At 46.5% G+C, this 14,383-nt stretch overlaps 1 protein-coding gene across 1 annotated transcript in view; it reads right to left on the bottom strand.

Moving 5' to 3' along the window:
* The window catches only part of ATP12A (ATPase H+/K+ transporting non-gastric alpha2 subunit), a 28,724-nt gene extending 26,615 nt beyond the window's left edge, over window positions 1-2,109 (bottom strand). The window contains 2 exon segments of the mRNA XM_045452450.1: window positions 1,205-1,360; window positions 2,020-2,109. Coding sequence (XP_045308406.1) covers window positions 1,205-1,360; window positions 2,020-2,028 — 165 coding nt within the window. The 5' untranslated portion in view covers window positions 2,029-2,109.
* Window positions 2,110-14,383: the final 12,274 nt, after the last annotated feature.

The following is a 14,383-nucleotide window of genomic DNA, read 5'->3' as shown; positions in this document are numbered from 1 at the left end:
AACAGGTAGGCACCATTTTTAATTCCTGTTTTTCAAAATAGGAAATGAATGTCCATCAAACTGGGATCTGAATTTGGGTCAGTCCAGTTTCAGGGCTGTGTTCTTAACTGTCAGAACATACATGGACAAATACCTAGTGGTGTGCTGCTGAATGTTTAACGAGCCTGCCAGGGAAAATAAACTAAAAGCTCTGATTTATAGCATTCACTGATTTCTCACCATAGCCAAATTTCAAGCTGCTAACCCAATGTCAACCAACTTGCCAAATTCCTGAATATTTAACAAGTGGTTCGCTAGCCCACATGAACTTGCACCACTACTATTGCTCCAACAATAACAGAATTTTAAAGTCTGCAGTGAACTGCAGGGGCAATCTAGCAAATTTCGGGCTCGGTGTGGAAGTTTCCGCCTTGACGTTCCTAAGATGTAAGCTGTCACATTTCAGTTTTGAGGCAGGTCTTTCCCATGGTGGCCAGCTTTAATAATTCCAAAGTCCCTCCTTAACAGGAATACCAGGCTTCCATAAATCACAAAATGACTAATTATAAATGACACTTTAAACTACAAATTGCATCAGTTACACAATATTCTTACTTTTTTCTCACTTTCCCCCCTCACCCCTGCAAATTGCTTATTTCCCACTTTCCACAAAGAAAATGGAGCTTCACTGAAGCTAGGTGGTTTGCTCCCAGTTGTCAATCAGTGAAGTGGAACTTAATTGAGCCTAAGGTTCTCTGAATCCAAGCCCCATATTCTTACCAGTGAAATTACTCTTTCTCGTGGGGCATATATAGCCAGAAGCCTAGCAAGGTTTCGTGGTTTTGGTTTTTCTCCTGCATGGCTCCAGCTCCAACAGTTTTACCTTACCAGCCGAAAACTGGCAGTCGGTCACCTATGTCTCAATGAAACAGCCAGGAAGGAAAGAGGTCTGGGCTGTGCCTGTGGGGACTGGAATCAGAGGCTCTTCCCTCAGAGTGCCTACAACCAGAATACAGGAATCCTGCACAGGACCTACCCCTGGGTAGATATTATCACGCCATTTATTTTAAACAAGGAAACAAATCTCCTGGCGGAGCGGGGAGGGAGATGTTCGAATCGTCGAGACTGATCTTTCTTTTGTAAGAGGCAGGTTAGAGGGGCAAGTTCTCAGGGGGAAGGGCAGTACTCGGTGGACCCATTGGGCTTAAGGACCAAATCAACTGACCAGATCCAGTTCTTTCTTAAGCTCCTCTTTCTGGTGATTCTTTTTGGGTTCAAAGCAGTTCTTCAGGCCTCTGTACTTCTCCTTGCCGTCCCCCTTGTCCGTTTGGTCAATGTCTTTCGTTCCACTGAGCTCCACAGAGTAAACTTCTAGTGTTTTCTGAAAGGAAAGCAGAGGTGCAATATTGGTCCAAGATGGGTTTTCTGAAGAGGCGCCAAGCTCTTCTCCCTGTGGGTCAGGGACCGGCAGGGAAGGGAGCCTCCCTCGCACCTTCCATTCTCTCCTCCGGCGAGACTGTGGAGAGGCTCTCTCTCCCCCGCCTTCAAATAGCAACTCCTGGACCCCTTTCTTTTCCTCTCCTCCAGTGTCGAGGGAAGGCTAGGCCACACAGCCCTGCCAGCATCTCCTCAGGGTACCCCTCTTGGGGGTGGGGAAGGTGGGAAGTTACTTCCCCCACTGGAGACACGACCCCTCCAAGAAGCCCCAGGGGCGCCCTAGTGTCTCGCTCCCCACGGGACACACCGGCCGTCAGTCCCGCTTCTCGGGTGCGGCGTGCCCACCGAGCTCATGAACCTCAGTCGCGGGCAGGGCCGTCTTAACCCCCGGCCCCGCTCCACCTTCCGAATCGGAGCCGGCCTGGGCCCCCTGGGGCCCCTTCCCCCGAGGTTTGGGTCTTCACCCCAGCTAGCCGCAGGAGGGGAGAGGGGCCGCGCAGAGGCCAGAAGGAAGGCAGAACAAAGACGACCCGCCCTCCCTCTTTCTCCTCGCCTTCCACCGGTCCGCACTGCTCTCGGGCGGACGCCGGGGGCCGCACGCACCTTGACCATGGCGCCGCTAGTGGGGCCGCCTGCGGGCGGGCGCGGGGTCTGGGCTCCGGCAGCGGCGGCGGCGCGCGCAGGGCGGGGGGGGTCCCGTCGGGCTCTGGCGGCAGCGGCGCGGTCCCGAGGCGCACCTCCCGCGGCCGAGCGCCGGCCGCTGCCGCCGGGAGGCGGTGCCCGCCTTAAATGCCGCCCGCCCCGCCCACGCGCCAGCCTCGGGACGCCCCGGGAGGCGGGAAAGCCGCAGGCGCGGGCCCCGGCGCGGAAAACCACGACGGGCCCTCTACCTCGGGAGCCGGGCGCGGTGCGGACCCTGGCCCGGGGCGCGGGGCCCTGAAGGGCAGCGCCGTCGGCCCAACGCGGCCCGCCGCCGAGCGAGCTCCGGACGCTCACGAGGCCTCGTGCAAGCTGGGGTGGAAACCCTCACCCGCTGTGCTTTCAAAATTTGCTTCCCAACAAAGGAATTGGCCAAAGTGTGTAAGCAGACGGGGGAATTGCAGTTCCTGGCGGCAACTGCTCTCGAAGGTCTGGCCATACGAGTCGACTTGTTACCGGAGAACGGATTTGCACAGGCGAAGGTGGCTGTCAGGGTGAATTTGGGAATAACCGAGAGAGCTGTGAGGCGTGGCTGAATGACTTCGGGGATCCGGGTGAGAAGTTGGAGTTCTGAAACAATGTGGAGGCAGGACGTGGAGAGGAGAGATGGGAGGAAGCCGCGCAGCCGGGAGAGTCCGGGACTTGGCTGTGCCCCGTGGGCAGAACTGAAGCTGCGGGCTGAGGCCGGACAAACACCCCCACCCCCTGACTGGCACAGACGTCTCCCCCTTCCGCCAGTGCTACACGCGCAAGTCCCTTCCTTGCCGCCTGCCTTCCTCCCCACCGCCCTTCCTTTCTTATTTTCTTTCCAAAATGGCAGAAGTCCGACGCCCTCCCCCAACACACCCCTGTGGAGCTGGGCAACACCAATGACTCACTCCTTAACTAAATGGTAAGGGACAGGAAAATCCCGGGTGACACCTGGTTCGCACATACACATTTCGGGTTCTTTCAAGTGGGAGGGGATATTAAATTCTAGTCCCAACTCAAGCAACAGTGGCGCCCTGGAGTAAGTCTGTATGGTGTCCCTCTTTCCTTCTCTCATGGAGAATGTTCTTCAAAGGAAAACTTTGAAGACAGGGCTCAGGAGAAGCAAAATTTTCGTGCAGCTGACATTCCCACTGTTTGCTGGGAACGCAAGAAAAGGGACTTTGCGGGCCCAAGTGGCTGCTGGCTCACCGTCACCTCTTCCAGCCCCTGCTCTACCTTCTTGAACAGACACGGAATAGAGAAGCAGGATGCCTGGAGAAATGCCCCTGAACTCAAGTGTGATCCGAGCTTCCAAAGCAAATGCAGATTCACTCTGACTTGATTAGGGGGATAGAGGGAGGGACGTAGGGAGAGGAATAGGCTAAGAGAGAGGTGATGGCATCGATTTAGAAATCAGCAAATTGTGACAATTCCTCCTAGAGAAGGTTGCTGTTTACTCTTGTTGGTGTCAATTTTGGGAAAGTGTTAGTTACTACTAAACTGGACAAAAAAGAACGTTGTCAGATTCTCTGGCACCTCTCTGGTCCTGCAGAGTTCCTGGCTTCTGCCAGTCTCAGCCACTGCTGCTGTGACCCATGTGACACTGATGCCATCAGGTATCCTAGAGTGTGACTTCTACCAAAAAGGACAAATAGGGCTACTCCACACACACGCCCTGACTTGTTGCTGCTCTGCTGTTGCTGGCCATCTTGCCCCAGAGTCCACACATCCCATTATTTCTTGAGGAGAATGTCCGTCTGGGAGGCAGGCACCCGGAGAAGTCCTCACCTGATAGAACTGTAGTCTGGATTTCCCCTCAGAAACACAGACTCCCCTCTTTCTGGCCCCAGGGATTATCACGCATCCTATTCTGGGCAATGTACCCTGAACTCCACCCAATTCTAATGACCTCTCTTGAGTTGGCCCTAAAGGCCAGGGTTCAACTTAGGACACCTTCTCAGCCTAAATACTATGGTCGCAACTTCTGCTTGAGGCTGGGTTTTCCTGTCTGTCAAAGGAAGCCTATCCATGCCAAGAAGCTCTTTTAGGACTGTCCTCATTGATAAATATTACATATTTGGGATAGGCTGTCATAATATATGCAGTTACTCCTAGCTCATTTTAATCAATTAATGCACTTAATTTATGTGAAACTTTAACAGACATGCGGGGGGGGGTACCATTTAGTACTAAAATGTGTCATTCTCTGCCCTCAAGAAAGTTACACTTGAGTTGGAGAGGCAAAATTAACGAACAGACAATAGTAAAACACCCAAGCAGAAAATAATTTAGCAGTAAATTGCATTGATTCTAAGCACTTTAAGAGCTTAAAGGTAAGATGAAGGAGATGGCAAGATTTTTAAATTTTTTTAATTAAAAATTTTCAATGTTTATTTATTTTGAGAGAGAGAGAGAGAGAGAGAGAGAGAGAGAGAGAGAGAACGTGAATGGGAGAGGGACAGAGAGAGAGAGTGAGGGAGACACAGAATCCCAAGCAGGCTTCAGGCTCTGAGCTGTCAGCACAGAGCCCGATGCGGGGCTCGAATCCACAAACTGTAAGATCATGACCTGAGCTGGAGTCGGACACTTAACCAACTGAGCCACCCAGGTACCCCAAGATTTTTATTTCTTCGAATTAATTATTCAGTTTTTTTTTTCTGTCCCTTTTCACTCTCTGTGAAAGGTAGGAGGGAGGCAGAAAGAGTGGCAGAGTTTGGACCTTGTGTTACTGGATCACGTTTGTTACCCTGAAGCCCCCCCCCCCCCCCCCCCCCCCCGCTCCTGCTGCAGAATCCTGGGTAAAGGGACATCTGCCAGCTGGCTCCAGGCAGTGTGAGTGTGAAGATTCAACAGAAGAAAAGGGGATCCAGGTGCTAATGGGAAGAGGAAGGTTCACTTCCTGCCTCACATCAGGATCAGCCAGTGCCACTGCTGCCCACTGTTTTCTTCCTCTCCCTGGATTCCTGTCCCACGCACACAGGCAGTCCCCACACACCTGTGTCTACTCATCGTGCCAGGCTATGACTAGGCTGCATTTCTGCACGGATGAGGGTGTCTGGATTAGAGTCAAAATGAAAAACCAAAACCAAAACAAAACTGGAGGCAAGTACACCGCTACACTGCTTCCTCATTTCTTCATGTATAAGAAACTCTGAGGTTGGCATCTGAACAACCTGCAGAAGGGAAACCTGCTTTCGGAAATAAGCACCAATACCATGATAATGGCCCTGCCTGAGGCTGTTAAAGACCATGACTGGAGTGGATGGGGGTGATTTTAGAAGTAGGTAAAAGACTTGCAGGGGCCTTAGGTGGGGCCATGGGGGCATGCCACAGGGCATGTTTTTTCCCCCTTGTGAATATAGCTCCCTAAAATATTAGGTTACTAGGGTTTATTGTCTGTGACTTATTTTGGGTACTAAGATCCTTTTTCAAAAAAATCACCATTTTCCTTTTAATAGGTGATTGAAAAAAACTGACTGCCTTCTGAAGTTCTTAAATTTGTTTTTGAATCTTAGGGTGAAACATTTTCCCCATTTGAATCATCTTCACCTTTCTCATGGAATTTAACCATATATATGTGTGTAACATATAAGACACATAGCGCATATGACGTGAAGGATATTATTCATAGAAAGGTACTTGGTTAATTTGTGCAGGAATTTGCCTCTTCTGTGACTGGGGTGATACTCTCTTTGTTACCAGCTTCCATATTCAGAGTTCAGGAGCCAAAAGCAGATACTCCAATAATTGTTTATTCCTGAAATATTTACTGGAGGCCAGTGATGTGTGTGTAGTGCCATGACAGGTCCTTCTTTTGAAAGAGATTTTGACCTGGTTGAGGAGGTAAGATACATCACTCCAGGTTAGAATATTAATATAAAGACATATCAAAGGCAGCAGTGGTCCAGTACTGAGTCAGTGGGCAGACAGTAGAATTCCAGAGGGGAACCAAGGAAGCAGTGAGCTCTAGGCAGTGGAATGATGGGTGCTCTTGAAGGGGGGGGGGCAAGTGCAAGTGGATTTTGAAGGCTGTGTAATCTGAGACAACTAGGGAGGAGGGTGATGAGTGCTCTGGGAGAGGAAGAAAGAGGAAGCTAATCACTCCTGCGATGACCGAAGGGGTGGGAATGAAAATGGTAGCATTCCAGTGAGAGAATGGTAGCCAGAGCAGACAGGTTCTCTCAGGGAGTAGCAGGAGGTCTGGCTGTTAAGATGGGACCGTGCAGGGGCTGGGCTTTATCATTATGCCTTAGGGAACGCTTGAGGATGAGAGTAGCCTAATGGAAACCACATTTTGAGAAAGATGAGTGGTTCTAGAACAGACACGGAGAGCCCTCCTAACTCTGAAGTTACTGGGCTTGCAACTGTCCCAACACGAGTCTTGAACCCAGTTCTCTTTATTCGAGTTGCCTATCAGTGAACAGGTTCTAAACAAGGTGTCTTGCGGCTTTTGTCAAATGTGCTTTAGCACTCAGATGCCCTGAGCATGTCAAGTCTCCAAGCAACTGTTATTTTAGGCAAAATTTATTTGTTCTGTCAAGAGTCTTTGGAATGAAACCAGGGAGAGAGCAAATGGTAGTTACACAATCCAAGTTAGGGAAGCTTATGGGACTCTCCCCTTTCCATGCCTCAACAAATTTATATTTATCCTGTGCTTCCATGGTTAACTGAGCTGTTCTAAGGGCTGGAAAAGGGGATCTATGGGATTAAGGGACATCATAGGAGACACAGTCTGTCTCATCCACAAAGATCAGTTTCAATTTACTAATAGTGAAGAGGTGCTTCGTTATTTATGAAGATCTACATTCATAAAAAAGAGTAAAATGTAGAGTTTGACCTTTTTTTCCATAAAGTTAATACAACTGTGTTGATCTCCCCCAACTTCCATGTCTGATCTGTCCCTTGTCAGATGCCAGTTTTGGTGTTTGGGTGCATGAGATGACCTTGTCCTTATGGGGTCAGTGTTTGATGTAAACCAGGCACAGATTACAAACACTTCCTTACTTGGTTGTCTCTCTCTTTCTCTCTCATACACTTTACATAAATTGTCTATGATAAGCCAGCATCTTAAGTCAGCATGTCTAACTCTCAGAACACATCTGTTCTGGGATTCAGCACTTCAAAATAACAAAAATTCACTGAAGTAGCAAATGGAGAAAAAAAGAAAAGGAACACGGCCTGAATTCCTGGTCTCTTTCACAGCAGGACCAACGTAGCTCTTGCTGATCCAGAAAGGTGCACAAGAGCGGCCAATGCCACAACCCAGTGAAGAGTTCAAAGCATGCCTAGATACTTTAGGCATTCTGCATAGACATCCAAGGAAATAAAAAGACGAGTAGAGGAAACGAGAAACTGCTTTCAAGGGACAATCAGGAGAAAACTGGCAGATGCTTGCCTGCAAATTCTGCCAGGAAGTCCCCTTAAGAGGTAAGTTGGCAGTGGAGATTCTGAAATTTTATCTGCCATCACACAGGGGAGACAGCAAAGGGTCAGACCTGCTCTGTAAAGTGCATCTGGATGCTGGGGGAGGCCAGAGGTAGGAAAGGCAAAAGAAAACACTTAGTACATTTATAGGCAATCTTATTGTGGCTGTCAAAGTGTCCCCTTAGGAAATAAAGCCACTGGCTGCCGAAATGCAATATGTGTTAATTAACATGAGACCAGCATGATTACACTCTAGGAAACAGGCAGAGTCAGAAAAACAGGACAAACTGCATTTAGTTAATTGACAGTTACAATAGTGCAGGGTCTAACTGTCTCCAGCTATAGGGAGAGAAAATTAAGTTAGATGGGTCTTGGTGGGGCTGGCTATCATGTCCTGTCTAATGGCTCAACAGTCCCCAGCTTCCAGTCACTACTACATCTGGGCAGTATTTATCTAACAGACTGATGTTTCTCCTCTTACTTTTTCTTCCTGCTTAGAGTTGCCAGACAAAGCACAAGGCTGCCATTAGTGTTGCATTTCAGATAAACAATGAATAATGTTTTCGTATGTCTTAAATGTTGCATAGGACATACCCACTAAATATTATACACACACACACACACACACACACACACACACACACACACACGTTATTTAGCTGAAATGAAAATCTAACTGGATATTGTTATTTGTTATTTTCTGGCAACCCTATTCCTGGATATCGTTATTTGTTTTTTGCTGGCAACCCTATTCCTGGATATCGTTATTTGCAATTTGCTGGCAACACTATACCCTCTAGATGCACTGGGGGTCAATCCTTTATTGCTTGTCAGCGGGCACATTTGGGGACATTGGCCTAAGTTATACTTGTCTTATTGCTAGGGCAAACGTGAAAATAAAAACAGATTCAGATTTTCTCTTTTTGCCAGTCCCTCCCAAGTGCCTAGATGAACCAGATTCGCTTTAAGACAGTCAACCTGCATGAGTGTGGATGTAAGATGTTTTTTTTCTTTAATCAGATATCTTTTCAGCCAGAAAATTCTTACCACTCTGCAGAGGTCCCATTCTTGGGTCTGAAACGACCCTGTAGGAATTCAGCGCCTTCTCAAAACCAATTTTCACTTTTGGTGGTGACCAGCAGGGGGAGCACATTCCAAAAAGACACACTGGGCTCCTGATCCCTGTGTGAGACCATCTCTATCAAGGCCACCTGGCATCACTCAGGCACCAAGAATTTATAGAACACCCGCAGGCTTTGCAGTTGTGTGCCAAATAGTTCGTTTCTGACTGAGCAAAGGACGACTTTAGTAAAAGACAAAAGACAAATCCCAAACAAACCAGAAAACAAAACAAAACAAAACAAAACAAAGCAAAACAAAACCTGCCAGTGAAAGAAAAGAAGCAACAACAAAAAAACTCCAATGGTAATTAGCACAAAGAAACAACAAACCACGAGATTATGAGAAAAAACAAATGGTGAATGTTTCCTGACTCCTAGGGCTGGATTGGATTTGGAAACATCATGTTTTACTTCTCAAGACTTGCTTCTTCCATGAGTCATTCTCTGAGTAACAGCTCACCTCACACTCGACCTGCTCCGGAGGACGAATGCATTCATAGTCCCTGATTGCTTCTTTTCATTTGCTTGTCTCCCCATCAAAGGACGATGCTCTTTGCTGCTTAAGTCTCTCAGGGACACAGCCATGGTGATTGGCATGTAGTAGTTGCCTCCACATCTAAATTCTCTTGGAGAAATGAAAGAATATTTTTAAAATATCATTTTAAAAGGAGATTTCACAATCTCCCTTCATAACCTTTGATTTTAATGATTGACTTTTGCAATTAGGAAAGTATCTTATAAACTACTGAAAAAACTCATTTTGCAGTTGGATTTTCTAGATGTGAGGAGCTTTTGATGAAATAGAAAAAGACAAAACATTGTTCAAATTTTTTTGTGAAACCTAAAATGTAAAAGTAGATATTTCTTTCCAGCTTGAGAGACAGAAAGACTTAATAATTACTTCATAAATGATGCTGAATTGAGAACCTGTACAACGGTATTCTAGTCCTGGCTTTCTTATCTGCTGACCATATTTGCTACGACAAGACACTTAACATATCTGTGGCCTCAGGACAGTGTTAGAGCTGGGTAGATGAATGGTTCCCAAACCTGACTGATCACAGAATCTCTTGGAAGCTTTAAAAACCCCACACTGAAATAAGTATGGGATAGGTCCCAGAAGCTTATTTTTATAAGGTTCCCCAGGTAATTCTTATGAATGAGTGGGCTTGAGAACCATTGGACCAGGTCATTGGCCCTCAGCCTGTGCATACCTGTGCCTGGACCTGCAGAGAGTGACTCTACTTGCCTGGTGTGAGCTGCATCCCCAGGTGGTTCTAATGTGTAGCCAAGGTCAAGGGCCCTGGACTAGATGCTCTTTAAGATCCCTTCTGACTCTAACACTTTATGGTCTAAGAACCTTTATCTTGCCTTTGTACATACTTATGTGGTAGTTTTATTGCATGTAATTAAATGGGTGCTTTGCTCTTGTGGCTCAGATCTGTAGACTAAAGGGCAAATGTCTCATAGCAATTCTCTGGAAAAAGGCCGCTCTTGTTCCCAGGAAGATGGGATGTGGGAGTGTGTGTGAGTAAGCACAGGCCAGTTATACTCCAAAGCAGACAGCCTGAAGTACACATTCACCAACAGCAAGTTGAGTGTCTCAGCCATGTGCTGGCTTCAAGTAACCTGTAAATATTGACATCCGAATACAGCTTTTCATGAAAAGGTTTTAGATTCATTCTACAAACAACTTATTGAATTGTCATGACCTCAAAGCAACAACATTTCTTTCTATATTTTTATAGGTAACTGATATGTGCATGTGTTTACACAAGGGGAAGAGAACACATTGCAATCCAGCTTGAGCCTAAATTGTGTCCAACAGTAGGACCTGCCTAGGCATGTCTGGTTAACTTGTGGGGCAGACCAGAAGTAAGGAGGTTGGGTGGAGACATCTCCTTGCAGGGAAGAAAGAATGAGGTATGAATAGGTTGGTCCAGTACAAAAACGCCAGTCATTGGAAGAGCCGTGCAATGTGTTGTCATTCCAGTTTGTCTTTGGCCCAGCTCATGGATGCACCTCTGGCTCAAGGAAGAGAGAGGACTGAGAGTAAAAGCTCAGAAGTCTGTCCCCCACACCTCCAAAGCTTGGGTTTGGCACCTATAAGTTCTGTGCATTGACAGTGGCCATGCCTCATGAAAACTGAGGTTCAGCAGGAATTTGCAGGAAGTGGTGATGATCCTTGGTATCTGGTGGACAGGGAGTTAGCAGTGGAGTGTGACAGGGCTGGAGCAGAGGGAGAAAGGAATGGAGACCTCTCCCGGCATGCCAGGGTTGCTGGAGAACCTCTGTAGATGCTGGGGTTCTGAATCAGCAGAGAGGATTGAAGGCTGAAGGAACACCATTTACAGCATAATGCCAATTTCTTTTTTTTATTTTAAATTTTTCAATGTTTGTTTTTGATAGAGTGAGAAAGAGAGAGAGAGAGAGACAGAGACAGAGACAGGCAGAGAGAGAGGGATATGCAGAATCTGAAATAGGCTCCAGGCTCTGAGCTGTCAGCACAGAGCCCAACACGGGGCTCAAACCCATGAACTGTGAGATCATGACCTGAGCCGAAGTTGAATGCTCAACCAACTGAGCCACCCGGGTGCCCCTCATAATGCCAATTTCTAATTCCCAGACACAGTCTAGGACACAAACCACTGTGATCTCCTTGGGAGATTTTCCAGTTCAGTTCAGCAAATGCTAGGCTTTGTCGGTTGTTCTCCACTCCTGTGTGATGGGTTATTTGGTTTTGATGCCATCACGAGTGTGTGAGAGATGGTTCATCTGCAGTAAGAATCATATTGTTCCCATGGTGAGCAAGTGAATGGAAATCCTACTAGTCTAGGTGATTACAGGCTGTTTGAATCTCATATACTAACCACCTCTTCTCGGAATGCCTATGGAAGCTTATCAGCACCTGTGTGGCAACTTAACGACACCTTTCTTTTACTTCCTTCCCTCCCTACATGGCCAGAAAATATGAGCTGAGTTGGCTTTAGACTGGAGAAGCCAGGCCTTGGGCTGTCCTGGACCCTCCACCTTCCCAAGGGGCTGGGCTGACACTGGTTGTGAACCCGATCTTTTGCCAGGGGCACCCCTCAGCTCCACTTCAGCAATCAATGAAAGACATGCCACACAGAAGCAAAAAAAAGCTGGTTTCAGTTCAATAATTTCATCTTACTTCTGATGCAACCTTTCAGCTCTTAAAGAATTCTGAGTAGGGCTGGTGGGTGGCTCAGTCAGTTAAGCATCTGGCTCTTGACTTCAACTTAAGTCATGATCTCACAGTTTGTGAGTTCAAGCCCCATGTCGGGCTCTGCACTGGCAGTGTGGATCCTGCTTGGGATTCTCTCTCTCCCTCTCTCTCTGACCCTCCTCTGCTCATGCACACTCTTCTCTCTCTCAAAATAAATAAGTAAACTTTAAAAAAGAAAATTCTGACTAAAAGTCTATGATGGTTAACTTTCTGTGTCAACTTGGCTAGGCCGTACCATCCAGTTTTTGGTCAAATGCTAGTCTAGATATTGCTGTGAAAGCATTGTTTTTCAACATGATTAACAGTTAAATCAGTAGACTTTGAATAAAGTAGATTACCTTCAATAATGTGGGTGAGCCTCATCCAATCAGTTGAAGGACTTAAGAGAAAACAGACCGAGGTCCCCCAAGGAAGAGGGAATTCTGTCTCTAGACCTCTTTCGACTCAAGCTGCAGTATCAAGTCTTCCCTGGGACTCCAGCCTGCTGGCCTGCTTTGTAGATCTTGGCCTTGCCAGCCCCAACAACTTTGTGAGCTAATTCTTGAAAATAAATCTCTCTATATTTAAATATCCTATGGGTTCTGTGTCTCTGGAGAATCCTGAGCTAATAAAAACTAATGCAAGCTCTCTAAGCTCATCAGCCCAGCAAACCATACAGAGAGCTTCTAACATCTAAAAAGGAAATCAGATGCCAAAGGCAGTTTTCTGTCATTCGTCGGCAACCTAAAGGAGACCTATATGATTGACCACCTTTTAGGATGTGGTTTATATTTAAAAAAATCTATTGATATTCTCATAACTGGATATTACCATCAAATGCTCCATTTTCATAAGCACTATTTTAGAACCATATTTCCTTGTGATTAGTTCTGAAGACATTTTATTAACCTTGGGGTGTCTGGGTAGCAGTGGGGAGGCAGACAATGAACAATATGAGAGAAGCATGGAGCAGAGGCTCTGGCTGTGAAATATTTGAGAGGCTGCAATGAAGTGATCTGAATTCTTAGTTTTCCTAAGAACTCAGAGAAGTCAAGCTATTTCTGCTAAATCTCATATTGGTTATAAGTTCTGTTTTCAAATGCAGCATATAAACTGTTTCTACAAAATAAAAGGAAATGGAGCATCCAAGCAACTTATTGGTGGGTTTGAACAGCATTAGACATCAAGTGTGCAGTTCACAGGATAACCTAGATTTGGAACTGAAAAGATCCAAATAGCTGCCTAAATACCCTTGTTTTCTTGGTCTTAGCCACATAGAATTAGATTATTCAGCTATGATTAGTAATGCATGAGAAGGAGAAACACAGAAAGGTGATTTCTTGAGGATTCTATTTATCTTATTAGTTGTTCCCAAATGTGTGCCATGGAGACTTAGTTCTGCAACATGGTCATAAGGACAGATACCTTCAAAAAAATTTTATACTATGATCTTTTCATTGTTGGAGAGTTGCCACGCTATTAGCATCTGGAAGGTGCTAGGACCCCATTAACCTCTCTCAGAGGGTGGTGGGGTAGGTCATCCAAAAGACATGACTGCTGGTTCACCTGTGAGCTGAATCTGGACACTCAGAGGCTCCTAACCCACCCCACCCCTGTCCTTGGAATGTGGGTTCCACTTGCCTTTCCTGATCCCAGAGGCTGTTCCAAGGACATAGCATTGAGATGTGATGTATTGCCAAGAAGACCTGAACTGTAATACGTGACTGAACCCAGTTAGGCCTCTTTATAAACTTTTAAGATTTGGCAGGTGGGGGTGGGGATCCACTCATCTTGCTGCCACCCAAGATAAACCTCACATACAAGTTCCCTTTACTTATTAAAACTGCCACTTATCAACCTGGAGTGGCCTCCTCTTTCTTTGGTCTCTCCTTGTCCTCTGCATATAGGGACCAGTTTCAGATTATACTCAGGAAACTCTGAAATGGTTGCAACCCAACAATTGGTCAACCAGCCGGAGCCTGAAGAAATGAGCCTTAGGAATGAGGCATCTGTGGGGAAATCCCAAGTTGAACATGGGTCTCTGTGCAGGGAGGGGTGGCCGGATGTCAGATGCTTGTGGACCGCTGTGTGAGTATGGGGACACCTGGAAAATGCAGAAGAGAAAGGCAGCTCATAGTTGCTGCTGTGGGCTGGTCTCTACTATAGACAGTTTGGTGGCCACTGATGCCCAACTAGAGGCTGGAGCTCAAAATAGAAAATTAGAACAGCTGAGATTAGAGAAGGATGCGTGAGTGTCCAATACTCTTAGAACTTCAGGGCTACAGACAGGTGGGAGAGCAGGATAAGAAGTTAGAGGCAGGGGCATGTGTTCTACAAAGCTAGGAGAGCCTAGGATTCCTCAGATGAAGATCTGGGTACATGTGACAAAGCCTGGTTAGGACGCTAAGAGATGGAATCTCTGAGAAAGTGATAAAAATGAAGAGGAGGATGTTATGGTAATTGATGAGAAAACAGATAAAATACCCCAGGTCTTTTGGCCCCTATTAAGAAGAAAAATTTAAATGGC

This window comes from Leopardus geoffroyi, chromosome A1 (assembly GCF_018350155.1).
Source record: "Leopardus geoffroyi isolate Oge1 chromosome A1, O.geoffroyi_Oge1_pat1.0, whole genome shotgun sequence".
Classification (NCBI taxonomy): domain Eukaryota; kingdom Metazoa; phylum Chordata; class Mammalia; order Carnivora; family Felidae; genus Leopardus; species Leopardus geoffroyi.
This window is presented reverse-complemented; position numbering and strand designations above follow the sequence as displayed.